At 44.4% G+C, this 27,392-nt stretch overlaps 2 protein-coding genes across 2 annotated transcripts; one reads left to right on the top strand and one right to left on the bottom strand.

Annotated features, from left to right (window-relative positions):
* The first annotated feature begins 1,703 nt into the window (after positions 1 to 1,703).
* Positions 1,704 to 14,447, top strand: INTS14 (integrator complex subunit 14). Its single transcript, XM_082488768.1, has 12 exons — positions 1,704 to 1,718; positions 2,142 to 2,408; positions 3,800 to 3,907; positions 5,703 to 5,858; positions 7,209 to 7,327; positions 7,765 to 7,907; positions 10,258 to 10,350; positions 11,431 to 11,575; positions 11,829 to 11,962; positions 12,081 to 12,199; positions 12,580 to 12,645; positions 13,586 to 14,447. The coding sequence occupies exons 2-12, from the start codon at positions 2,187 to 2,189 to the stop codon at positions 13,835 to 13,837; spliced, it is 1,557 nt and encodes a 518-aa protein (XP_082344894.1). The 5' UTR covers positions 1,704 to 1,718; positions 2,142 to 2,186; the 3' UTR covers positions 13,838 to 14,447.
* Positions 14,448 to 14,617: 170 nt separating this feature from the next.
* On the bottom strand, positions 14,618 to 26,286 carry HACD3 (3-hydroxyacyl-CoA dehydratase 3). Its single transcript, XM_082489015.1, has 11 exons — positions 26,158 to 26,286; positions 25,872 to 25,914; positions 24,627 to 24,700; positions 22,453 to 22,617; positions 21,397 to 21,448; positions 20,892 to 21,002; positions 20,128 to 20,255; positions 19,509 to 19,621; positions 18,831 to 18,937; positions 17,626 to 17,757; positions 14,618 to 16,675 (listed from the first exon to the last, which is right to left on the bottom strand). Exons 1-11 carry the CDS (start codon positions 26,242 to 26,244, stop codon positions 16,599 to 16,601), a joined length of 1,089 nt encoding a protein of 362 aa, XP_082345141.1. The 5' UTR covers positions 26,245 to 26,286; the 3' UTR covers positions 14,618 to 16,598.
* Between the last annotated feature and the right edge of the window lie 1,106 nt (positions 26,287 to 27,392).

The raw sequence follows: 27,392 nt of genomic DNA, 5'->3' as shown, positions 1-27,392 counted from the left end.
CATGGGAGTACCTAGATAAATAGATGATATAAGCTTTGCTTTTCATATGTAAAAAGAACATGAACACGCATATGGCAGAGTTGTATAATATAATATGTATAACAAATTGCACATTATTAGAAAACAACCCTTCCTAATAAAGATAAGAGAGTAAGAGGAATGACACAGAGAGAACAGAAGACATATGTACACACCCCTACTTAAGCACTGGGTTTATTTCTCTTCTCCCAAAATGAACTGCCTAAAAGACCTTTTGCAAGCAGAAACATACCCAAAGCTAGGATCGATGGTAAGAGCTCTCCGGCCTTTCACAATATCTGACCATCAGGCTCTGTGTTTCTCTAGTCTGGTAAGTTTAGCAGTCCTTTTCCAGAGTGCATTGCCTCTTACAGGTCAACTCCTGATCAACTCCTTTCTCAATGGTCTGACTGTCTCAGTCATAAGAGATCCGAAGCAATCAGACAAACCTCCACAGCTTACCTTCCAGAGATGCTGCCCAAGAGGAAGCGGAGCACCAATGGTTGAGCGTACCGCTGGAGGCTTCTGTGATACCAGACAGCCAGATGGAAGATGCTGTTGCAGAGAGAGGCAGATGAAAATGATCCCATTTTCACGATGCCTTTGCCAGCGGTGTTCTAATACAAGAGAGGGTCAGGTGTGAAGGGCATATTACTGGAGGAACAGCCAATCCAGTTTAATACCTGCAGTCCCTAAGAAGATTAAATAGTATTGTATAGATTTGGGTCTATCTCTGAAGCCAATATCTTTGTCTGCTACTCCAGGTTATTCTCAGTATGAGGCCAGGCGATTATCTCCGTTTCACACCGCCAGATGAAAGCAGCAGACATGCATCGCTCTCTCGGCAGCCATGGAAGAGAGCAGCGGGGGTAACTCACACCGCTCCCTGCGTGGAGCAGCGGTGACCAAAAGGAGACGACTTGCCCCGTTGCTGCGTGTCGAGGCACCTCATAATGCGGACAGGCCAGACGAGCGGCTCTGCTGGCCCTTGCCACGATATGAGCCTACTTCACAACGCCAGAGGGAGGTTTAAAACTCGCTGTCTCCTGGAAAAGAAACCCCTCAGCTCCAGCGCCAGGCAGGGCCCGGTCCCTCGCTGGCAGAGCAGCCCCAGGGCGCTCAGGAGCTTTGTATGCCTGGCTTAACCTGCTGTGGCTCCACCGTGGAAGAAATAACCACGTTCCTGGCCAAAGATTTCATGGTCATAAATATCCACTCCGCAGATGTGTCACAGGGGAAGCAGAAAATGATGATGTGGTAACTTTAAAGCAAACTGTTGCCTGAATGGACAGCTTTGCAGGGGTACATCCCAGCTTTGAAATGGAGTTAACTGAACCCCCCATCCTTGCTGCCCTGTGGACAGAACTGGGAGAAGGAGGTCCACCGTGCTTTCCCATAACCTCCTCTCTATACAGAGCCGTCTTTTTTCTATCTTGGCAGTACTTTCCCACAATACTGCCATCTAAATGAACTGCTTTCCCTCACGTATGCAGTATTACAGACTTCTCCTGCTTTTACTACTGAAAATGCCGTCTGTCCCACCGCCCCGCCGGGCGGCCCTGTGTGGAGCGGAGCGGCCGCCCGGGGCTGTGTGGAGCGGCCGCCCGGCCCTTTCCCGCCCGGCCCCTTCCCGCCTCGGCCGCGGCGTTCCGGGGGGAACGCTTTCTGCGACGGACCCATGGCGGCACGGCGGGCCGAGGGTGAGCTACACCGTTTCTCTTCCCCCCTCTCACCCCCCGCACCACCCCGGGCTGTTTCTGGGGGCTGTCTCTCAGGCCCCGCTGAGGAGGAAGGCTTGTTGGGGGGTGTCGGCTCCCCGCTGGGGGTCCCCGCGCCTCTCCTCGGCCCTCGGGGCGCCCCTACTGCTCCATTTCCCCCATCGAGGCTCAGCCCTCGTCACCCTCCTCGTTTCCAGGCCTTTACAGCCGGTTGGATATGCTGTGTGTGGTTCAGGAGCAGATCTGTTGACTTAGTCTGCACTAAATCCCACGTTTTGTGGGGGAAAAGGGTAATTGTCGCTTGTCCCGTGGCACGGTGGGGTCAGTGTGAGAGGGCGAGATGCGGGGCCTCAAAACGGTGGCTTCAGTAATCATGTGTGGCCTGTTTCTTCCCCCACGATGTAGTGGATCACTGTTCTCCGTGGCGGTAGCAGAGAGGAGCAGCTCATCATGCCGACGGTGGTGGTGATGGACGTGTCGCTCTCCATGACACGGCCGGTATCGGTGGAGGGCTCCGAGGAGTACCAGCGGAAACACCTGGCTGTCCACGGCCTGACTATGCTGTTCGAGCACATGGCGACCAACTACAAGCTGGAGTTCACGGCCTTGGTGGTGTTTTCCTCACTCTGGGAGCTGATGGTGCCCTTCACGAGAGATTACAACACGCTGCAGGTAGGGTGCATGAAACAAAAGCAGTAAGCTGTCAACGCTTTTAAAAAAAAAAACAAAACCCCACGCATGTTTCCAAATCATGGTGAAATCGTGTGATTTCGTATCATCCTGTGCACAACATCTTGCATTAAGTATTTTATCCTTATTTTAAGGATAGGTGAAATTTGAAACGTTTTGCTACTTCAGAAATCTCACCTTGCAGGTGACCTCTGGAGTGTGATTAATTAAGTTAAAAGTGGGGATGGAGGAAAGGGCTGCCTGATGAAGCTCTTAAAAATGCCAGTGGTTCCGTGATGTTCACGTTTTTGTCTGTAGTTGTTGATTTGCTCTTGATAAATGATGCAGCAGAGAGGACCAGTTAGAAAGGTTTTGAGTCAAGTGATTTGGTAGAGAGAAAGTGCTTTTAAGAGTATGTAAGTTGAAGCAGGGTGAAAATAAGGGATTTTAGGCCTCGCAGATGTGATGGAAAGTGGGGAGAAAATCAAAAGGAGAAAGTCCAAGAAGGAAATTTCATATGAATGCAGTAAAGCACAGAAAGTCTCTGAAGCCAGTAAAATTGTACACATGTATCTGCTTATCATATATAATATCAAGAAGAAATGATACATCGCTGTCACAGGGCACCATGTTTTAGATTTGGCGGTTGTGAGGCATGCAGATTTTAAAAGATATTTTCTGTTATGTTTGCATTTTAGCAGATGAATTTTCTTTGCAGAGAGAATTTAGCAGAGTGCATTCTCTTTAATTTATTTCCCCCTCCCTAAGAGTTTGTTTGAGAAATTCCTGAAGGCCAAGAATCTAGCCAAGCTCATCTAGTATGTTAATTTTACAGCTGCGCTCTTCTTATGATGTTGTGTTATGTGTCACATTTTCATTTTAAGGAGAAAAACTGGTTTATGGTTATAGAAACAAGATGTGGATATGAGTGTTGGATTCTGTTACTCTCTCTGCCAAAGAGTTTTTGTGATACAAGCTCCTTGTGGCCTACTTTCTGAATCTCTAAGAAGTTAAAATTGCTCTGATACCTGGGAGGATTTTCTAAGCTAAATGTTTCATGTGAGACTTTGCTTCACATTTTGACTTTACTGTTTCTTTGAGACATGCAAAGGTTTTTCTCCCAAAGAGCTGTGTTTATAATATTATAGTTCCTTCAAAGTCAGCTGTCACTGTTGTCTCATGACTACGATGTTCACTGTTTCTTACATCTTTTTTTTTTTTAAAAAACTTTGGAGGTCATATATAAGAGCATAGCACTTTGCATTGCATTACAATGCAGTTGTGTTACAATGGAAAGCAAACATACTGACTTACCACAGAACTGTGATTAACTTTTCCATGTTTCCTGGTAGTAATATTTCACCCAGCAACAATGGTGGTGTTTGTCTTTACAGGAAGCCCTAAGTAACATGGATGATTATGACAAAACCTGTCTTGAGTCAGCGCTGCTGGGTGTTTGCAATATTGTCCAGCAGGAATGGGGTGCAGCAATTCCTTGCCAGGTATGACTGATTTCACTGTTTTCTTAGGATCTACCGTATACTTAGTACTCTCTGTAAGTTTCAGATGGAAATGTAATTTGGAAGCTCTCAGGCATGCTGGTGCTACAGAAAGACAAAGAATTAGTATTTTGGATTTATCTGGAATATGAACAGAAGGTGATCTTTATTAAAATATTCAGCATCAAAAAACTAGACTGCTTCCTGTCCAATGTGTTACTTCAGTGGAGTGGATTATAAAATCTAGCCCAAGAGTACTATTTTGGAGGCTTGGGATTTGATCTGGATGCAATCTTCCGTCCCAGGAGCCTCGCTCAGTTTGGAAAGGGTATAGTCACAAATACACACACACACTCTCCTCCAGTACCTGATGGTTTCCAAGGCTTGTAACAGTTCCAGGTCTCAAGCAACAGCACGGGAGTACTGCTGAGTGTGTTTTCATCTGTCTTCTTTCCCTAATGAGTCATTTGGCATGCATCTGCTCCTACACTCCATTCAGCCCTTGCCGCTCTCAGCCTTCTGAATTTGCTGCTTCTTATGGCAAAGTCTGCTTTTAGCCCTCAGTTTTCTGAGACACTTAAGAGCCTGTTGCTCTTTGCGTTATTTAAGTTCAGTAATTTTGCAGCTCAGTGATCTAGGAAGATTTCTCAAGCGATATTCCTTAAGGAGAAAAAAGATACAGGTTTATTGTCTAGGCAATGCTTCATAATCTAACAAGGATAAAAGGCACCTTGGAAAAGCAGACATTCAAAGCATAACTAGAGATGGAAAAACCAAGCATAGATTAGATCTTAACAATTTGGTCTCTCATTTGTGTCACGGCTCATTTTACTGGAACTTCAGGTGATGGGGCGATAAAAGGCAGTGGGGAATGTACTGTGCAGAATCTTGTAATAGTGAAAAACATTACGGGTGAGCAACAGTTCAGATGGTAAGAGACTGAAAAAGAGAGAGATTGAGGATGAAGAGAGAATACAAATCTGGATGTAGCAGATATACATTGATTTCAATTGGATTTGATTTGCCTTACCTCTCAGCCAAAAATAATGCCTGCTGTTGCTGTGCAGTGTTGAAAGAGCAGCTGTTTTACTACCCTTGAAATGACTGGGTCTCAGCTGAGAGTAAATCGTTCCATTATTCAGCAAAACCTATTAGTGCTGCTTTCTACAAGGAGTGACTTTAGATGTGCAACTGAATGGAAAAAGGCGTAGTTTTGCTTTAACAGTTCTGCTGTAAAATGTGACCATACTGGAGCTGTATTTCTTTGCAAAGAATTAGGATAATTAATACTACATTCTGCATGGCTTCTGTGGCTTGTAGTGGAAGTTGGGTTGCCCTCCAGAATCTGTGGAATAAATGGGCTTTATCTTCCATCTGAAAATAAACCTGAAGTTCTTGAGTCCATAAACTGCAGGCTGCTTTTTTGGCTGTATAGTCACCGTTACTCTAGTGTACACTTAAAAACGGCCATGTTTATGCACAGCATGGTGTGTTTCTGGCTATGAATTTTGTATTTTAGTGCAATTGCCTAATTACAACAAAATGTGTATTTACCATGCACATAGTTTAAATTGCAACGGTTAAATTTTCAATTTCTCATTTATGTACCTGTTTCTGGAAATTTTACTCACAATTCTTTCCCCAGCTCAGTGGAGGAAATCCCCACGTGAGCAGGGATTTTCAGTATAGAAGTGCATGCTGCTGGGAGGACTACTGAAATGCACCGGTGTGTAGTTGTCCTCTGCAGAGAGAAATGTGTCTTTATGTGGAAATGCTAATCTATCCTCTTTCATTCAAGGTTGTCCTTGTCACTGATGGCTGCTTGGGGATCGGCAGGGGCTCCCTACGTCACTCACTAGCTACTCACAACCAGCGCAGTGAAAGCAACCGGTTTCCACTCCCTTTCCCGTTCCCATCCAAGTTGTATGTCATGTGCATGGCAAATCTCGAAGAGGTGATGTCTTTAACACATACCTTCTTCTTTGTTGCAGTGGATAATTATTGGTCTTCTCTGAATTAATGATCAGGTCAGCACAAAACATACTTTGATGTTCTTGTGCTTAGTTTTAAAGTTTAATTGACATTCCGGTGCTTAGTGTTAGTTATTTGGTGAAATGTAACTGCAGTATCTTTTTCAAAGTTTATTATTGCATCGTTATTATCTACTACTATTGCATTATTATCATAATCTTTATAAATCATGTCAGTTTCTCCCTGGGGAATATTATGGAATTTTTATTTCTCTGTTTATGTTACCGCCTTCACTGCATTAATTACATTGAATGCTTTTGCGGGTGTTTCTTAATCTACAATTAAATTCTTGAATAAATTATTTCTATTGCAAAGATGCTCAACACTTAAAACAACAGTAGCATTATGTAGAAATGCGAATGAGCAAAATTCTAAAGACTCCAAGCTGGTGTTCAAACCAACTTCCCTTAGTTTTGAAGGAAAGGTGACTGTTTTCTTTCTCTTTAGGTACCTTTGAAAATGTCAATACCAGCTTTAAAAATCTTCACAGTAGTTAGAATTCTGTTGAATAAAAAACATTTAAAAAGAAGCCTATATAGACTAAAGTTCCTTAGATTGGATTTTATTAATAGCATTGCTTTTGACTTGACACCTGTATTCTGTCCATCACAGAAGGATTTTCTACTTAGGCATGCAATAGATGCTTCAGCTTCCAGGTCTCTATGAAAGATGATCCTCTTGATTAAGCTGATGGATTGAAGCATTGTTTACACATCAGAATAACTGGGAAAATGTTTGAAATAAATCTTCTTTTACTGATAAGTTTAGGTGCTTTCACAAGCATTCTCTAAGAACTGCTCAAAGAGAATTATATCTACATTGTCTCCTAAAAATTACATTATCCTGAAGGAGCTGGAAACTTGGCATTACCACTGAAATGTTGTACTAATTAAGGCGTTTCTGTACTCTGGAAGACTGAGAGCTTCTGGGATTTTTGGTTGCTTGAACCTGCTTTCATAGCAGAACTTGACACGATAAAGCAATGTATTGGGAGTTGGACACAATAATCCTTATGGGTCCCTTCCAGCTTGAGATATTCTGTGATTATTTGTTACTAGGCCAAATGCTGCACCTGGTCCAATATAAATGCAACATAAGGAGTAAATTTTCTAGGAGGCCCAAGAATGTTGGTTTATTCAGAAAGGAGTGAGATAAAAAATCATGATAGCATCTGATCAGATGCTTTTTGCTTTGTTGTGTATATTTTCTGAAACTGGTTAATAAAGAGAGAGTAAAAAGAAAACTTAACAAATTTCACTTCATTTTTTTATAGCTGCAAAGCACAGATTCCTTAGACTGTCTGGAACGACTCATAGATTTAAACAACGGGGAAGGGCAAATTTTCACCATTGATGGGCCCCTTTGCCTGAAGAATGTACAGTCCATGTTTGGGTTAGTAGACTTATAGATAATATGCCTTTGTGGAGGTTTCCAGATAGTATCTGTAAAAGAAAACAAACATAACAAGAAATCCGATGACACGGAGGGTTCTAATTAACCTTTTTTTTCTTTTAGTTTATATCTTGTTAACTGTATTTTTGTCTTGACCTTCACTGGTTAAGGTCAATATTTATTTTAATCATTCTGTAACAAACCATAGCATCTGTTTATGATTGGCAGATAGAAGATACTAACTTCCACAATTATTGGTAGTTTGACATCAGTGTGATAATATGCTGCTTTGTTTGGTAATTTAGCAATGCTAGAACTATCGAATTAACTGTAGTTAAAAAAAAAAAGGTTTGGGAGCTAAGTTAATGTGCTTTAGACAAAATATTTTATTTTGATATATATTATCTCTTCCTTAATAATAACTGATTGTGTTCTAGAAAGCTTATAGACCTGGCTTATACACCATTCCATGCTGTTCTCAAGTGTGGCCACTTAACATCCGATGTGCAAGTATTTCCCAGGCCAGAACCTTTCGTTATAGATGAGGAAATAGACCCCATCCCTAAAGCAATTAATACAGGTAACAAATCTTTGATTGCTTTTTTACTTAAATGCATTTGATTTCTACCTTTTCACTACTACCTTTTATCCTATACAGTTACCATTTCATCCACTTTCTCTCTGCGAGGATCAGTTGCTGACTGTGTAATTTTTTGGTATATGTGGCACCAGATGAAAAGAACATCATCCTGTTTCAGCCATGTGTACCCGGTAAAAGGGCTGGAATAGGGTAGAGGCACATTCACAGCTCAGGATGCCAATTTCTAGGGGCAAGGACTGTGGAAGACAGCCACAGGCTGCTTTCTATGAATACCCTCATAAGCTTCGTGGAGGATAGGAGAGGTATGTTGCAGAAGGGGCTGCATTTTGTATTGGAGTTGCCTTTATCAGAAAGACCGTATATTGTCGGGTGAGACAAACTAGTATCTTTGTGGAGGTTTCTTCAAGGAATCCACTAGGAGTGGAAGGAGCCAAGAAGAATTGGTGAGGCAGCACAAGTAAAGGTTGAGATTTATGAAATCTCTGTCTTTATTGTTTGGCTGTCATCCTGGCACTTCTTACCAATACTAAATTATTTTTAAAAACAGCTGCGCAAGGAAAACCTTTCTCAGCCCTCCCATTAGCGGACACTGCGCTCCTGAACAGCAAGTAGTCTGTAGGTAGCCCATGCCTGTGACTTGCAAATGGCTAGGCACGCTTCTTGGAGAGAATACACTGAACTTCACTGATTTGCCTTAAGAATTAAGTTTGAACTGTGGCATCAAAATTACTCTCAGCTCCTCAGAGTGCACTTGGCCACATGCATTTTGTTGTTCTTTCCAGTCAGGCAGTAGAGTGCTGTGGCTTTTGAGCTAAAGGTTGGCACCCTCAGTGACAGCCCAATGTGGCTAACTCCGCAAGGGAGGTGATGGGAGTTCCTGCTGACTTTGTGCTATTTGAGACATGCAAAGGGAGTGACTTGGTTAGGTCATATGCCCAGGTGTCCTTTCGGATAATTTCTTGTTTGTGAGTTTCTAGCTCTACTGGCATTTCCTACATCTCTCCTGTCGATTTCTTTTTTTTCTGTGTTCATCAACAAAATGTGCACAACTCGCATGTGAATAAGGACACAATAGTGGTAAAATTTTGCAAGGAAGTGAACTGCAACCTATAAATTACTGCCACCAAGATTGCCCTGATTTGTTTGTTTTTTTTTAAATCTGAAAGAGAAAAAACATCTCTCATTTAGGGTGTGATCACTTCTTGTTTGTAGGTGCATAGGTTTTAAATAGGGATGAGTGCCTGGGTACCAAAATAGCAGAAGCAAAGAAAAAGAGCATGCAGTGTGTCTTGATGAGGGAGGCTTTGTTTTGCATTCAATCTCAGAGTTCCTCCTGTCATTCCAAAGATGGGAATTCAGCATGAAGGAAAATTTGGTTTGTGTGCATTAAAATGCAGTGTGGTGTGCTCACCCCCTGAATTACTCCGTGGCATTGATCAAGCATTCGTTGTTCAGCTATGAGAAAAATCAATTTAATTGCCTTTGGGCCAGGCCCTTTGCTTGGGCTGTCAAGGAGAAGACTGTGCTCCTCGGTTCCAGCTGCAGGTTGGAAACGCATTGAATTTCTAATTGTATGGACCTGTGTCCATAGCTAGAGCACACCATGTGTCACCATGCTTTGTAGAGAAGAGTTTACAAAGCTGGTCCTTTTTACATCTCTGCCAGTGTAGAGCTAGTCAAAGGCTAGTTCTAAGCCACACACCAAAACCTTCACATAGCTGAGAGACATGAACCCGATACGACATTTCTTGCAGGCAAGAATTGAGGAGGAAATCGGACAAGGCTGAGTGAGAATAATATGGCTGCCTCAATCTTTTACTAACAAGTGCCTACAACTCTGCATTTAAACTTCCAGTGGGCATGTAAAACTTAAGAACCACAACTCAGTCTTCCCAGTCCCGAGAACATGCCCCATTGGGGCTAACTGTGCCAGAGGGTTGATGGGAATTCCTGCAGGGTCTGTGATGCCAGTTTGAAACTAGTGGTTTAGTCATTGATTTTCTCTTCTTTTGAATGTATAAAATGGCAATGGTTTGGGTGCAATGTAAAAAACAATGTGCACAATTCTGTATTTGTCTAGCAACACGGTTCATGGACAGCAGTATGTGTGTGGTGAAAGTTATGTTCTTATCTTAAAGTGTTGTGGTATTATGTATGAATGTTTGTATCTTATGAACACAGACACCCCAGTCAAGGTTGGGGCTCTGTTGTGCTACCTCCAGTCACTGCTTCAGAAAACTTAGTGGTGTAAGAAGTGGTAATGTTAGATTGACTCTGAATATATTTCAGCTATTTGCAGATCTGACTTAAACCTGTTGTCTCCCCACAGATCTAGAAATTGTTGGTTTTGTAGATATAGCTGACATTTCTAGCCCTCCTGTCTTGTCCAGACACTTGGTACTGCCCATTGCACTGAACAGAGGTAAGCAAGTTTTGTTTCTTTCAGCAAAAACTGCTTTTAACTTCCCTTGTAATGTCTGCAGTGGATTACACTAGAAGCACAGGTTTTATGCTTTATCAAAATACCAGATGTCGTTAGAGACATGTTTGTGTGGTTACATTAAAATTAAAACCTCGAACAAAAGCTTTTTCTTTTTTTGAATACTGTGTTCTTTAGAAAGTTAATAGAGGGAACAGCGTCCTTATAGTGTCATTATTAATAGACATGCTAAACTTAAAGCTAAAAATAGTTATGGGCCATGAAATATGTGGTGCAAGATGAATATTTAATGCCTGCATCTAATTGGTTCATGGAATAATTTGTTGTTGTGAAAAATCTGATCTTAATCATAACTAGATTGCTCAGTTGTACTTGGGCATTAATTGCGGCTCATTGGGGCTAAGTATATATGTATCTATACAAATGACTGGTGTAGGCTTAGAGGATGGTTAAACATGTTACTGACTTGCAGCTACATGTGTGCATCACCGTGTGTTAAGAAGAACTTCCTCTTTCCTTTTATGATGGCTTTGGAGTGCAGCAGAGAAAGTGAGATTTATCTTCGTAAAGAAGAATGAAAGCTCCAGTATGCTTTCATCTCTGTATTAACACTCTTATCTTGCCAGGCCTTTCACCTTAGAAGATATTAACAGTTAAATCACAGCTGTATTCCAGCTACTAAAACATAGTAAGTTTCTCATAATGACCACAAATTGCATAGGAGGAGAGGAGAAGTTGAAATTCAAGATGCTTTTGGTTCAGAAGCAGCCATGTAGTCATTGGCAGACTCTTGGAGCCGTTTTATTTCACTTCTAGTTTCTTCAAGGCTGAGGTTTTATTTGCAATTTTCTTGGTAACTCTGTTTTGTGAATAGGAAGCAGTGGTTTATATAACATTATAGTGCCACTTTGCCCAAACAGTTCGTTTAGCAGCTGTTCATTGTACAGAAGTATTAATTGACTCTTGCGTGGCACAGCATATGGGGTGGTGTCATGAAAATAGAACTAGTGTGTTTGAATTTATTCTTATGTTGTCTCTTTGTCTGCATTTGTTCTTCCCCAGAAGGTGATGAGGTGGGACCTGGGATCACGGATGACACCGAAGATGAGAATTCAGCTAACCAGATTGCCGGGAAAATCCCCAACTTCTGTGTTTTATTACATGGCAGCCTGAAAGTGGAAGGCATGGTGGCTGTCGTCCAGTTGGGGTATGGAGCTGGATGTCTGCCTGAAAAATCTCTTACTTTGCTCATTTATGCTTTATTTATAAATTATGTTTATTTATATCTGTATTCTGTACAGAACTCTGCACTGCTAGACAAAACTGTGGATTTTTAATTGTGGATATGTTTCTACCAGTATAAATTGCAAATAATGAGCCTCCATGTAGTGGGAGGGGGCACATACTAGGCAAAGAGGGGTGGCAGGTTTTCAGCCTTTGGGATTTGGTCTTTTCAATAGGCCAGAGTGGTATGGAATGCTCTATTCACAAGCTGATAGCAAGAAGAAATCAAACCTCATGATGTCGCTGTTTGAACCTGGTCCTGAGCCCCTTCCATGGCTAGGGAAGATGGCACAGCTTGGACCTATTTCAGGTATTAGTCACACTCATTTGAATAATTCTTACACAAACATTGTTTTCTTGTGTGAACGACCTTGCCAAGTCTTAGTTGTTAAGTTCTTTTTATTTTTTTCCCTCCTTCCCCCCACAAGATGCAAAAGAAAATCCTTACGGAGAGGATGACAATAAGAGCCCTTTCCCCTTGCAACCCAAGAACAAGCGCAGCTACGCACAGAATGTTACCGTATGGATTAAACCAAGTGGCCTCCAGGTAACGATGCAGGTTTTGGACTTGATGCTTTACTTGGATCAGCATTAGCCATCTTACCAGTAAAGTGGAGTCTGTGTGTGTCTTGTCCATTTAATGTAATTGCTTTATTGCTTTTCTTTCATTTTTATAAACACTGCCTCTTTAAAATGTCATGATTAAAATGCAATCAGAAAGCATAGCTTGTTTAATGAAAGCTGTGTCTCCAGTGTAGCATCTGGCTTAGTTTATTGGATTTAGTATAATTACCGTTTATATTTCAGCCTTTGTGAGCTGCAATCTTGTCAGCGGTCAGGGTAATTTAACAATAAATAGTCGAGGATTTTTTTCTGCAGCTTCCCCGGCAGTTGCCAAGATTTTTATTTTTTTTTTTTTTTCTGCAGACAGATGTACAGAAGATCTTGAGAAATGCAAGGAAACTCCCTGAAAAAACTCAAACCTTCTATAAAGTGAGTAACAATTCAGGCCAGCCCAAGTTTGATCCGTAGTGATAGTGGTGCATTTGACAGAGGAACGCATCCTGTCTGTCTGTGGGGTTTTCTGCGCGAGCTTGTAGGGCTCTGCAAAACATATATGGTTCTGTAAAGGAGATATCTTGGGTCCATTTTACAGAGTAGTTAAGGTGAGATGAGGGGGTCTGCCACCATGTTCTCTGGCAGGGTGGCATAGACATGTCATGTTCACAGGCGCCCCTCGTGATCCCTGCTACTTCCTTGGTGAACTTCTTTGCAGATCTTATGCTGTTGTTCAGGCAGAAATAAACTGAGGGACCAGAGAGGAATAAAACATAGATGTCATTCTGACTCTAAAAGTGCCTCCTGCATTTTTTCTGCAACTGAAGCAGAGAAACACAAAATTCTAGGCACATTTGACCACTTCGTAATAATCCATAATCTGTAGCTGGAGGTAATTGTAAGCTTAGTGCTGAAGGAGTTGATTATTGTAGCCCATAGAGACTTCAAGAATGAATACCCTGCCTACATGCACATAAGCACTCATCAGTTTATCGTAGAGAAAAATGAATATATATATGTTTTGCTGGATACTGTGGTTGAAGGCAGGAGCCAGTGAAGCCTAAATTGGAGGCTACCCCCAGCTGGGACACAGACAAAACAGGCAGGTGCAATAGCTGAATGCACAAAAGGGAAAAGGGAGAACTGGAGATTTTTAGGAAAGGAAAACCGACTGTTTAGTCATGCCGCTGTAATCCTCAGCCCTGAAGCATTTTTTTATCTCATGAGCAGCTAGGCGGTTTCCAGCAGCTGTACTGATCACTTGGGTCATTCTCCTTTCAGTGAATAGGCTTGCCATTAAAAAAAGAAGTAAGAAACCCATGTTTTTTATGTAAAGGCTTATAGTGGCTTTAAAAGGAGTTTTCCTTCTTTGCAGGAACTCAATCGTTTACGAAAGGCAGCTCTGGCCTTTGGCTTTTTGGACCTCTTGAAAGGCGTGGCAGACATGCTGGAGCGGGAGTGCACCCTCCTTCCTGACACGGCTCATCCTGATGCAGCGTTTCAGCTCACACATGCTGCTCAGCAGCTTAAAGTGGCAAGTACCGGAGCATCGGAATATGCTGCCTATGATCATAACATTGCTCCACTGCAGACAGACTTTTCCAGTAGCAGCACTGAAAGAATGTGAAGTCTCCATTTTTGGGAACTTCTACAAACTTAAGACTCAAGTGGTTCAGATTTTCTTGTCCTGTTTTCTTTCTAGGGCCTGTTTAATTACTGTTTGGAGAACTTCCTATCAAAACAGGGTTCCTTACCTGCATCAGTGCTCTCTAAATAAATGTAGCTAGTTTGAGGTGGCTTTAGTCAGACCTGGAAACTGTGGAAAGCGTCCCAAAGTCAGTTACCATGTTGGATGCTGAATGGAAATTATTTGGTACATGTGAGGAGAGAAAGAAAATGCCATCATAGGCAGCAGACTACTCATGGCTTTTGGCCTCCCCAAAATACGGTTACTACGTAACTGAACTCACTGGTATCCTAAAAGGCAGCTACTATACTTTATACACCAAGTTGATTAGTCCAAAGAAAACGTGTGAGACTCACTGTGCAAGATGAGATACAAAGCTAATTTCAGGGTGTTGTCACTAATTTTATGTCTGACTTCAAATCCAGTCTGTGCTGCCATAACGAGGGTTATCACTTGCATTGCACAAGCAGTGCTTATGCTTGTGAAAGTAACTTAATCTTGTGAGACAAATTTTTTACTTGTGTAATATTAATAAAGATTAAATCTCCATGAAAATTTAACTTGGACTGGTTCCATTTTCACAGCAACTAGGCTGTGTGGCCTAAAACATTGACCTGGTGAAAGCTCAGCTCCCAGCTGTTTATCACAAGAGTTAAATAATAAGTTATACAACTTGCATTCAGGGAAGGAACAAACAACTGAACTGAAGCAAAATTTGGTTGTAAATCTTTATTAATAGAAACACATTCTTTCTGAAGGACTAAAATTCAGTAGTGTAAGATCCATGACAGCTTGCACTAGGTACCACGATTTCACTGAGGAATATTATGTATGAATACATATGGATTTCGTAACAAAAGTTTAAATGCCCAGTGAAGAAATTAAGTATGAAAGTGATCCTTGCTGTTCAAGCAGCTAATTCAATCCTTTGACATACTTCAAACATAGGTACAGTGTGTGCTATAGTGAAATAGTAAGTGTGTAAATAATGCTCAACCCTTCTGAGTACAGTAAGCTGCACTCTCCTTTGAGTGCGAGCCTCAAGTAGCGCTGAAGAGAAGTTGCAGCATTCCTCTTGTTGACAGAACACATTTGTGAAATGCAGCATGGAGCTTGTACCAGTTCTTTGTTAAAGTCTCCTTACAACATTTCCCTTCCTTTACAGTAACAATCACAGGGTCCATATCACAAACAGTAAGCTGTTTCTTACCTTTAATATAGAAAATAATCTTCTGGAGGATTCATATTGGTTTACGGTAGAAAAAGATAAATAGTAACATGGCACCAAGCTAATCTCAACTTCAGTGCCTGTTCTGGATTGCTGGCATTGCTTTCCATTGCCCCAGGAGCAGTGGCAGTTACTGTGAAGCAACCTGTTCATAACCGCAATACGGCTTAGGGCAAATTTTTTGTACATTTTCTAAACTGGATGAAGGAGGCCAGAGGGATCTGGAAGTGACTACAGGAGGCTAGGTGTGAAGAAAGGCATGGTGAAATTAAGTCAACTGAAACAAAGGTTTCCAGGTGAGAGAGTAGATGACCTGGAATGTGGGGGGAGCTTCTCTTTTTTTGTTGTTGTTGCAGTTTTTTTAAAGCAAGCACAGAAGAAAGGGTCCCTTCAAACCCTGTGTGGGATCTCCCTTAATGAGATTTGATACATGCTATCAAAATAATACATGGTTTATTTGACCCACTCCTCCATCCCAGCAGGGGCCAGCCAACAAAGCATATACACCAACTTCTCTGCTGCACCCCTAAGTTTAAGTAGGAAAGCAATCTTTACTGACTTTCCAAAGGCTATATATAAATAAATATAGGAGCTACAGCCCTGCCAGGAACAATCGGAGGAGCCTGGTCTCCCATAACAGTTCCACGTTTTCCCTTTGCATGGGTGGGATGGAGTTCTGCCAGGGTTTGTTCACATGCTAGGAGAAAGCTGGTACCTATGTTTCCTTTTTTTTGTTATGTTTCAGTGCTTGCATTTCCAATCAGGAAAGCATTTCTGACAATGTCACAGAGTGGCAGCTTCCCTTCTCTAATGACTGGGTAAGGATGTGTTGCTACAGGAATGCTAGGATCCACACAGCGCTCCTATTCTGTTAAGGCTAAACTAGAAACAGACTAAGTTGGTAGCGTTTAAATCAACTTTAGCTACTTCCAGTTATAATTCTGCAGCATCAGTATGCTGCAGAAGAAAAGGGGTGGGGTGTGCTGAGCAAGTTTACCCCAACCATTAATAAACACCCAAACACTGTTCACAGTGGTCTCAGACTGTGCTCCTCCTGCCATCAAGATGCACCCTAGGAACAGCATGGGCCAGCTAATAGTATATCCTGACATCAGAAGCCCTATCTGCATGCAATATTGAAAGAGCAAATATCCAATTAAAAGATAAACACTATTTCTATTAGTGCTGCTCCACTGTTTATAAGCATATTATATGCAGATAATAGGATTTCTTTCTAATATGGCAGTTGACAGGATACAAGTTTAAATGTTACTGTTCAATGGTAAATGCCATGCATACATGATTGAAAGGGAACAAAATACAGTATATGGGAATGTTACCTGAATTCACTATGAAATCTAGCGTGATCATTTAATTTTACAAAATTCTTTACATTACAGTGGGTAAAACCGTAAGAATTAGAGGCTTATCTTGTCACTGAGTTAAGTTACATAAGAAAATTGCAGTCCTCCTTTACTTCATCTTTCTCTTCTTTGGTCCGAGGTGCTGTTTCCTTTGCTTGTAGAGATGACGGAAGTTTACAAATACCCCTGAAAAAGAATGAAGTGTTTAGGTAGGACATTATTACTTCTTTTTAATGCTACATGGCTGTACCAAATTAAAAAAAAAACAAAAAACAAACAAAACAAACAAGCAAACCACCACACAAAAAGCAATGGTTTAAGGGTGTGTATAGCGTTGAAAGCTAATGCAAATTTTTCTTGCTGGGCGAGGCAGGAGTTGCTGCACAGGCTGTTTGGAGCACAGGCTGCTCAGGTTGGTTTGTCACTTTTAAAAAGTTGCAACACCAGCTGTGGAGAGCTGGGAAAGGATCAAACAAGTATTTCAGAGTGAAAATTGATTAAAGATATTCTGTAAGTAATGTTGGTGAAAGGGAGAAATCTAGTGAAAGTTCAGTTTAAAATTCTAGGTTAGATTCTACTGAGCTGTGGATACCCAGATATACTGGGTATACACACTACGAAGTTAACTTATGTTTAAAAATGCAACACCAGAAACCAAATATGTAGCAAGCACCATTCTTTAAATATACTACTATTTAAAGAGCCTTCTCTATTGTTTCCTGAAAAAACATGACTTCATGTTGCATTTGTAATTATAATGCAGTTTAGTTAAACATTGCTTTAATTTGAAATTATGTTTAGATTTCTACTAAATCATTCCAAAGCTCAAATACCATGGAAAAGGTGAAATTAAATATACTGAAGTTACAAACACATGTAAAAATTATTCTTTTAACCCAAGCGATCAGTAGATAATGCTAACTTGTCACCAAGGTCTCCTTCTTGGGGTCTAACTTGTGCTAACTGTACCTGTGTTCCCCTCCTTCTCTGACAATCTTACATAAACAACCCTCAAGCAACTTTATGTTGCCATGATCCCCAAAATGCAGGAATTTAATTTTCTTCAAAAAATACACTTATTCAGAGGAAACTGGCCTTTTTATATCAATAGTGAGAAATACAATTAAGTATCTTACCTAAAAACAAGGCTATAAGGTATATTTGAAGCAAAAATGAAAACTGGATTGTGACGTTCAGTGGATTTGGCAGTCCCAGACTAAATTTCCCTGTTTCACTGAAGATTGGAATGGATTGAACGATACAGACAGCTGAAAGCAGAAGGCCACCATCATTATCAAACACAGATAAAATATACAATTGCCCAGCCCACACCAACTTTTTCAGGATACTCCCTTCTTATTTGCTAGCTCTCATTAATTATGCCAATTTTAAAGCTGTTTTTTTAAAAACATGCAGCATGATGGAAAGCAGCTAGCTCAGGCAGTATAGCAATTTAGCTTTAAAAGTGAATTTGCCTGGTGAGACACTGTTCTCGTTCACAGCTATAGCCTGCAGGGCCCATGCCAGCAGTATTCACCATGCAGAAATACGCTCAGCAATAAAAGAGGCATAGGCTTTCCCGTGCTTGGAGTTGGGCAATGCCCAAGCCTACTCCTGGCTCACAGAAACAGGTTCTGACAGGTATGATTACAACATGTTTCTTACAGCTAGAAGCTGTGGTGCTATGCTTCTTAAATAAATAAAATTTAAAAATAATCCAGACCTGTTAAGACAGAAGAGTTCACCGTAAAGCCCCCCCCCCATTCTAGAGGGGGTACAGCAAGACGACTAGGGGTTTGCTTCTTCCCCAGAGCAGTCACTCTCAAAGCAGAAAGGGAGCAGAGCCCTATCTGGGAAGCACCATGCCCGTCTTGGAACAGGCTACGCTGAGGAAGAATCGGCCCCTGCCTGTCCTGTGCAACGATTTACAAGATAACGTCAAGATCTGCGAGCTGGTGTGAACCCAAGCGAGGCTGACCAAGTCAGGTCTGGCAGATAAAGGCAAATACACTGCTTTGGAGCAGCAGAGGCGAGTGAGCGTTGTCGTCTTGTGCCACTCGCATGCACCGCAGCACACGCTTGGTCGCTTTGGCAGGTAACCTTTTGTTGCCTTTACTTTCCAGTGCCCAAAAGGAAGACTTCTTTTCACATCAAATTGAAAAAAAAAAAAAATCGATTCAGTAAGAAAGACAAAAATGTTTACATTTGGTTCAGCTGAAAGCAAATGTCTAATTACCTGTTTTCTATTATATTCTTTTTCAGTCCAGCAACCAAACCAAAAATTGAGTTATTTGCCCAGCCTCGACTTTGTTGATTATTAAATTGTCTTTTTCGGACATACCTTCTGCCAAGCCTCCTAAAGGGTAGAGAGGGATCCAGGCAGTGTAACGGAGCCAGGTCAGTGGTTTCCATTCAATACCAATACACGAGAGCATGTAATATGGATACCTAAAGCCAATTTAGTGTGAGAAGAGACAGACACTGTTTAAAATGGAAGCTGCTGCTAGAATTAGTCTTGCATACATCTGCTGTATAAAATAGTCAAGATAATTCCCGAATGACACAAGAATATTCAAAAATTGTTCCTATGGATCATGATGGGACACAACCTTACTTGGCGGTTTACAGAACGCTATTTTTCTGACCATATGGATGAATGTAACTGCCTGGCTTGCCTAATAAACCTTTCAAAATACTTTTGAAAGAGAAACAGAGCGTAGTGCAGCTCACTTGAGAATGGAAATTCAAAGCAACAGAACCCTCAAGAAAAAAAGCAACAGGTTTCCCTAGGTTCAGGGCAGTATTATTTCCAGACTTCTGCCAAAAGCTGGGACAAAGCTGGTGGAACAACCTAGGAATGCTGTGATAGTCCATGTCTCTAAAGGAGATTTTACTCTCTGGGGCCCATGCACTAGAGCCACTCTTCCAAAAGGTACAATGATCACCATCTTCTTTAAAAAGTTCTTGGGAACAACCACCTTTTTTTGTACACACCTGCTAGAGGAAAAATCCCACAAACCTGAACAGCTCAATGATACTCCAGAAATAAAATATGAAGAACACCACAGCTTTGCTCTGCATTTCCTCTACGCTTCCAAGGACAACAAACAAAATAAAGTTTCTTCCAAATATCTGTTTAAGAAAAATTAAGGAACAGTCACACTCTTCGTCAAAAGAAAAAGCAAGTCCTTGCTGTCAAAACCACTCAGGCTATCTACTCTTCACACCCGAACATATACTGAGCACATACCTAACTCTGCAGCTGAGCTGTGACCTGCTTCTTATAAGCATGCATTTTGCTCTGTATTTAGGTGCAAACCAAGGGACCTAGTCTTAAATAATCTATCCTCATTTTTATGCACAACCACAACCAGGATAAAAAGGGTGCTGGCACCAGATCAAAATCATGGACTTTTCGTCAGCTGCTTCTTGCTTTTGCTGTTCTGAACTGTCTTACCTAGGTGATAGAATTTGACAGCCTGCCACAGCTAAGACTGGGAAGCACAAATTCCTGCCTTCTCAATAATATATTCTCTAGTCCAGCGCCAGTGAGGTTGTATTACTTGTTCTAGGAGAGTCTCAACACTTTGTGTACTTTAAACGTAGGGGGAGCAAGGAGAAGAATCTTAAAATATTACCTGAACTACAGCAGGTATCAGCGGTGATCTCACTAGTCCTATTAGTGAGTTCATGATCTCCATTAACGCCAGGGTCTGACAGAAATACATCATGTCAGCGATAGTGTGAAAAGTATCATAGAAGGAATCTGTAAGACACAGGAAACCATTTTAGAGAACAAATGAATTTCCATGTTCAGGAAGCTGGCGCAGCAGAGTAGCTTTTAATAACAGGATTCTAGCTGTATTTGAAAAAAAAAAAAAAAACAAACAAACCATTATGCATAATTATGTAACTTCCTTATAGGCCTTATCTTGAAGTCACAGTAGTTAGGCCAGAAACACTGCTCAAGCGCTCTTTTTCGTAAACAGAAGATTCAAGAATTATTTCAGTAATTACTTTACCAAAAAAGCGATAGCGCTGTACCTCAATAGAATAAAGCATTCTCGCTTCAAAACCAAAATATTCTGCCCAGCTCAATTTCAAAAATACTAACAGTGCAGCAAGCGAGACTTTTGCTCCGACTGATTTCTTTATAAGTAAACTTGGCAGGATACAAGTATCATTCATCAGAATACACAGTTGTGATTTACGAGGACTGTGTTTTCCTATCCTTGACACTGTGATGGCTTTTGAGAGGCTTTTGTTGTGCGCTTCAATGATGCTTTTACGGTTTTGTTTCTTAAATCCCTTTAGATTTCACTATTTAGAAAGTATTAAAAACAACACTAAAAAGCCAACAACAAAAAACCCCATTGTAAATGAAATAATGATTATTACTTGCCTTTTCCTAAGATGAACAGTCGTACTGTCATGTTCACAAAAATCCAAGAGAATCCCAAAAACTGTACAAGATTATACATGATTAAGTATCCCTTCTTCAGGTGTTTGAAAGCTAAAATCAATAATAAACACATCATGTGAGCAGAGTAACAATGGTAACACTCCTGCAAAGACTACAGCTGCAAACCAGGCTTTCTCGGAGAATAAAGCTTACAAGAAAAAGGGAAGCTATTGATTGCGATAAAGGGGTTGCTGTGTGCTCTGTGGGTTCTGCCTGCTTTTACCATCATCTGCTAGAACTCAATTCTTGCTAGTCAGATTTTTTAAATTCCTTGGAAACTGCAGTTCGTTTGTATTAGATTTCTAAATAGCTCATAATACAAAGATCCCCATCCAAGATGCACCAAGCCAGACAAAATTGCTCCATAAAAATTGATGTTTCTGTACAGGAGTGACAGAAGCTTTCTAAACCCCACCTTAGACACTAGAAAGGTACGGTTACTTACGGTCTTTTGGGACTCTGGATTCTATTTTCATTTTGTTAATCTTTTCTTCTTCCTTAAGATGAAGGATAAGGTTTTAAAGACTGTTACTGTAATTAGCAAGTGATTTGTTAACTATACTACTGCAAAGCTACTGGGTTTAAAACTCAGCTAAGCAGCCAGTTGCTAGACGGTTTAAATTTTCACCTGCATAAAACAGCACATTCCACATCCAGAAATTACGGTATGGTAAAAGCTAGAGGGTGTTAACTAGTTATCCTACCTTCACTATGTATTTTTTTCTAGTAATTAGGTGCTTTTGCTAAAAAAAAGCCTGCTGTTTTCTGTGTTAATTCTCAGTTATTAATGTTGTTTAGAGCTGTTCCTTAGAACATTTCATGACCCACCAGTGACCTGAAGGGAACTGAGAACATCCAGCCCAGGCTCTCTGCCTGCCCTTCACCGCTGCTTTCTGGCTCCTGGTATTGCAGCAGCCCTTTCTCCTCCGCACTAAGCTCAGTGGCTGTGGAGGGGAACAGGGCAGCGTTTGTTGTAAAACAGATTGGCAGACGTGTGGTCTGTTCAAGTCTTTCCCAAGACAGTCTTTCACCTCCCTGCTGCAGTAAGCTGCTCAAGCTTACAAGACGGTGGGAATGCACCATCAGGGCCAGCCCAGTGGCTCAGGAAAGCCTCAGAAATCCTTGTTTTCCAGACAAGCAATGCCTGGGACTGGCACCTCTGGGCTCCATGTGGCACACGGGACTCAGGGCTGCTAAGGCGTAGGGCAAGGAGTGCAGTGCAGCCTGGGGCTACAGACCCTTGCCAGCGCTGAGCTAGCACACAGCCACCAGTTCAGATTCGAGCTGCTGCTCTTTCTAACCAGAAGCATGCCTATTTCTGAACTCCTGCTTACAATCCGAGCTGTTTAACCAACTCTGCGTGAGATCTGTGTAATATAGCGTTAACAATCAGCATGCCAGACAACTCCAGGTAAATGAAGAACAAAAGTTCAAGGGCAGGAGAACAGCTACCCTTGCTTTGCAGCTGGCAGCACAAGCCACATGTGCCCACAAGACTGACCTTCTCCTTCAGTTCCATTTCAGCATCCGATTCATCTAACCAGCGGTCGAAGTCAGGAGCTAGGAAGAGTGGGCGCTTCTCCTGCTTGGTGAGTCTCTCCCACCAGCTACTCTCCTTTTTCTGCACAGTGATGTTCAGCTGCCTTTGAGTCACCCTGCATACAGGCTGAGGGCAGACACAGGAGCACAGATCAGCAAAAGTTCTAAGAAACAAGCTCTGAGATTCAGTTGATATCCGAGCTCTCCTTATCAAGGAGGCAGAGATGACATGGACTGCTGCAGCACAAGCATCTCTGCCACCCAGGGCATGGAAGCAAAGGGCAGCCCAGTTGAAGATGGCCACTGCGATGGCTGTAGGACTCGATAAGCAGCTTGAAAGCCTGCCTGTTCCGCACAGCACCATTGCATCCCACCTAGGGGCTAGCCTTCCTAGGCACAACCCATGATCTTGGCTTTAGACCACTTCGCATTTGGTACTGTGAGCCACCCACTTCCTCTAGCTAGTGGTAAAAATAACACTACCATCAGCCACAGGTACGTGTCCAAAACGGGGAACGCCTTATGACATCTGCTACAGCAGGAGAAAGAGCTAAGAGCCTTAGGAAACACCTGGAGACAGCGGTGAGCTGATGGACCTGGCAGCGCGGTCATTGCAACCCCACAAAGCCACTCCACCACAGCCACACTTTGTGTAATGGCAGCCCAGCACCCCTCCATCCTGTGGGCTGTAGCCCACAGCATTGTCACCTTGGGTGCCCACCCTTACTGCCACCATCGCACCCCTCCACACCTTGAGCCTACACCAGGGTGCTCTGCGTGGCACTGCCCCTCAAACCAGCTGAAACTGCTGCAGAAGAGCCATGAGCTGCGTTCTTAACTGAGCGTGTTACCCCAGCACTGCTCCGTCAAGGCTGTCTGGATGCTCCTAGGACATCTGAAGGCTGTAGCTGTAATTTACAGCTACCAATGCCTGGTCCTTGCCTGTCAGAGGCTCCATCTCTCGGTGGTGACCAGCTTGGCACCAGCAAGAAGCACTTGTGGTGCACATCAAAGCTAAAAAGAAAACCCCAGACTGCAATACTTCCTGGTCCCAACCATCTGGAGTTACACAGACTTCAGAGAGTTGATTCTCCTCCAGTCCCTCCACGGTGACTCAGAGTGATTAGACTTTTGGAAGGAGGCTGCTCTGCAGAGGCAAGGGCTTGCCTTCCAGGCCTGGCTCCCAGCACAGCCCATGCGTGCCAGCACGGAGGACAAGCAGTGGCGGGCACCTCTCCCCACACTGTGGACCAGGCAGCTGCTGCTTTACTGGACAGATGACAGACTGGTGTCCAGATCGTGGACCAAGGGATGTTCATTGTCTGCCACTCAATAACTGGTAGGAGCCACATGAGAAACCTGCCTGCTGACAGACCCTAGAAATTCACCCTCCGGCGGTGTCCTCCCTTGTTGAAGCAGCAGAGGTGAACGATGGTTCCGGGTCTGACCGCAGCTATCCCCGACAGGCAGCCAGGAATAAGCAGCACAAATCCCATACAGGGAGCGGAGCCCAGACTTCTCCCATGCCCCTAACAGCTTTGAGAGGTAAAGACAGACTTTACAGCCACCTGCAAGTAACAGCCAGCCAAGCTCTCTCCTACTGGACTACAACAGCAATTAAGAAAAGATTTTGCAATAGGAGCTGCAGCATATCTGTACTGGCAACCTAAGAAACCTGCACAAGCCAGAAGCACTAGTTCTCATGCCTTTATTTTGTCGGGCTGCAAAAGAAGCCAGGGAACATCACACTGACACTTCACAGCACAGCATTCCCCTGCTCTCCAGTCAAGGTTGCATCACACAATGCATTGTCAGATTCTCCCATTATTTTGCTGATTTAAATCCTTAAAAAAATTTACAACTACTGCTTAACAACTTATACATGTAAGGTCCCGTTTCTATTAAAGCTGACCCATGCAACACTAGCTCCAGTGAGGTAATTTGCATTAGGGCAGGATGGTGGCCAAGCACCGGGATAGAGGACTGCCACAAACAGCTTTTAGTTCGCAGCAGTTACAGAGTCACCAGGAAAATCTAAACAGCACATCGTGAACTTCACGGGCAGCCATTTTCCTTTCAAGTTTTTCCAAAATTACTTTTTTTCTTTGCAAGAGTTAGAAAAGTAAAAATACCTACTTTAGGCTCAACCGGTTCTAGGAACTCGATCTGAAATTCGTAGATGTTGTCCCCTTTGGCACCATGACCCTGAGCTGAAAGACAGGAATTAACGGTCAGCGTGAAGGTCCTGGCCAGTTCCACGCACTCCCCCTGCAAAGGATGTTTATAGACAGAGGTTTTGAGCGGTTCTTTACAGTGCTTCCCCCTGCCATGCTGGGAGGCAAGTGGAAACCACACGATAACAGGGAAGACACAAACAGCCCAAAACATTGCTCGGAGGCACAGTCGATGGAATCGGTACTACTACAACGCTGCACGAAGGAAAAGGCTCCACGATTGCAGGAAGGCAGCGTGTGAGATTCCCAAAAGAAGGGCTCAAAAAGCTGCTCACAGCTGACTGAATCCAACTGGAACTCCCCTGTGCCGCGTGGCATTTGGGGAATCGAGCCCCCACCCCGATGAGCGAGCACCCAGGGTCTGTAGCAGCGCCATGTGGGAGTCCCCTCCCAACGCAGGAGGGTGCGATCACCTCTCATCTCCCACGTACGCAGGTCTTGCCCCTGAAAAGGCTCCGAAAATCCGCACGCTGAGTTTGGTTTCCACCCTTCCACGCCGTAAACTGATCCTGAAGATGATGTACAACACATCCCCCCGCTATCAAATGGCCCTGCCTGGGGCTCCCCAGGGAGGCAGCGCTGCCTCGGCAACGCAGCTTAAAAGAAAACCACCAAATAAATGAGAAAACCCAAAATAAAAACAGCCCCGGCGCATCCTCGGTGCCACCCGGAGAAGTGCGCCGGCGGGGGCTGTCACAAAACCCCCCCTTTCCAGCTGAGATCTGCTTTACCTTCCAAATCCACCCCAAATTCCCGGCGCCGACCTTTGATAACGGCGGCACAGAAGGGCTTTGTGAACGGAGAAACTGCCGCCAGCTACCTCCGGGCTCCGGTTCAGACGGGACAGCAAAGACGTATGGAAATTTCGCGGGTATTTAAATACCGGGGGGAGGGGCGCTGGGTGGGTTTTTGTGATTAGATAAGATCCCACCTGCTCTCGCCACCAGCGCTGGAACACAACGCTTTGCGGGTGGGTACCCGTCATGGCGCAACCCTACACGCCCGGCACCCAGCGCCAGAGCTCCGCCGCTGCCACCCAGGGCAGCGGTGGGGACCGGCCACCCTCGTGGCTGCGGGGACCCCCGGCCCGGCGCAGCGAGCAGCCGCGGAGCCCCCCCCCCCCCGCCTCACCGGCGGCAGCCCCTACCTTTGAAATGCAGCACGTTGTCGGTGATGGTGATGTCCGGGTGCTGCGGAAGGAGGAGACGCGTCAGGCGGCGGCTCACGCACCCGGCAAACGCGGGGCCTTCACCGGCCCCACGCGAGCCCGCCGGCTCCACGCGACCCCCCCCCAACCCCCGCGCTGCCGTTAAGCCCCCCGCACCCCTCCCCGTCGGCGCGGAGCGAGGTACCCTTGGGCGCCCTCCCCGTGGGTCCGCGAGTGGGTCACCACCTCCCCCCCCCCCCCCGCGTGGGGGCGCCCTCCCCGGTACCTGCACGTCACTCAGCTCCACGCGCAGGTAGAGCTCGCGGTGCCGCTGCGCCCAGTGCACGTGCGGCCGCAGGCTGGGGCCCGCCATGGCGCGCGCCCGCCGCCCCGCTCCCCAACCGGCAGGGAGGGGGGGGGGACGGGGTTCCCGCGCGCATGCGCACAGCGCCCACCGCCCCAGCAGGGGCGGGCGGGTCCCACCGCGCATGCGCACAGCGGGGAGGCGGGGGCGGTGATGGCGGCCGCCGAGGGGGAGTCTGCTGTTGCGTTCCCCTCTCCCCGGGCCCTCCTGGGCCCCGCCGCCTCCTGGAGCTCCTCGTGTGGCTCTGGGTGTCGTCCGGTGCGTCCCTGCTCTCCCTCTTCGGCCCTTCGGGGCCGTGTGTGTGTATGTGTGTCGTCCCCTCACCCGGTCCGTGTGCGGCCTCCCCCGTGCCTTCACGTCCCTGTGCCAGGTGGCCGCGATGGCAGTGACCTCGGTGAGAGAACACAGGTATTTTAACAGGCCTTTCGGGCACCGCTGGCTTTCAGCCCCCTTTGGCAGCTTTCTGCGGCGTGGGATGTCTAGTCCCGCCACCGCTCGAACCCGCAGAAGGGTTTCCCTCGGTGGTGGCCCCCATCCTCCTCTCTCCGTGCTACAGGCTGTCACCGAGGTGTGGCCTCCGGCAAGGGCACAGGGAGCTTCCCAAGCCACCTTAGCCATAGCCGAGGGGGGCTGATAAAAATGTAGAAAGTACCATATTTCTGTGACCTGCCCCGTGACCACATGCCCCACCTCTTATGTTGCAATTATGTGCTTCAAGACCTCGCTGCTCACAAGGCTAAGAAAGGATGGCACTGATTTTGGTGACACTTTTGAAAAGGCCACCCCTCGCTCCGTAAGCAGCTCGGGCAAGGGCACCTCACCTGTGGCCTCCCATTGCGCTGGCAGAGTTCATCCTCTCCTCCAGCCCAGCTCGGCGGCGCCTCTTCTGCCCGGCTTCAGGCGCTTTCTCCTGCTCCTGCAGAGGATTATTTCTGCAGGTCTCTGCATTGTGTTGGTTAAAGACACCGGCTCCGTGCCTCAGCCTGCCTCTGCGCAGAGGACTTCCAACCTCTGCCAGCCTCTGGGGCTGCAAAGCCGCTGCGGAGGGACGGGTGAGCTGTAGCAATAGTAGCTGGGCTGCTTTATTTTTGAACACAAACCCCATATACCCTTCAGGGGCCAACAGGCTCCGGGGCAGCTGGTGTGGGAAAAACAGC

Source organism: Vanellus vanellus (assembly GCF_965231255.1).
Source record: "Vanellus vanellus genome assembly, chromosome: 11".
Classification (NCBI taxonomy): Eukaryota; Metazoa; Chordata; class Aves; order Charadriiformes; family Charadriidae; genus Vanellus; species Vanellus vanellus.
Note: the sequence above shows the minus strand (reverse complement) of the source record. Positions and strands in the feature narration are given on the sequence as shown.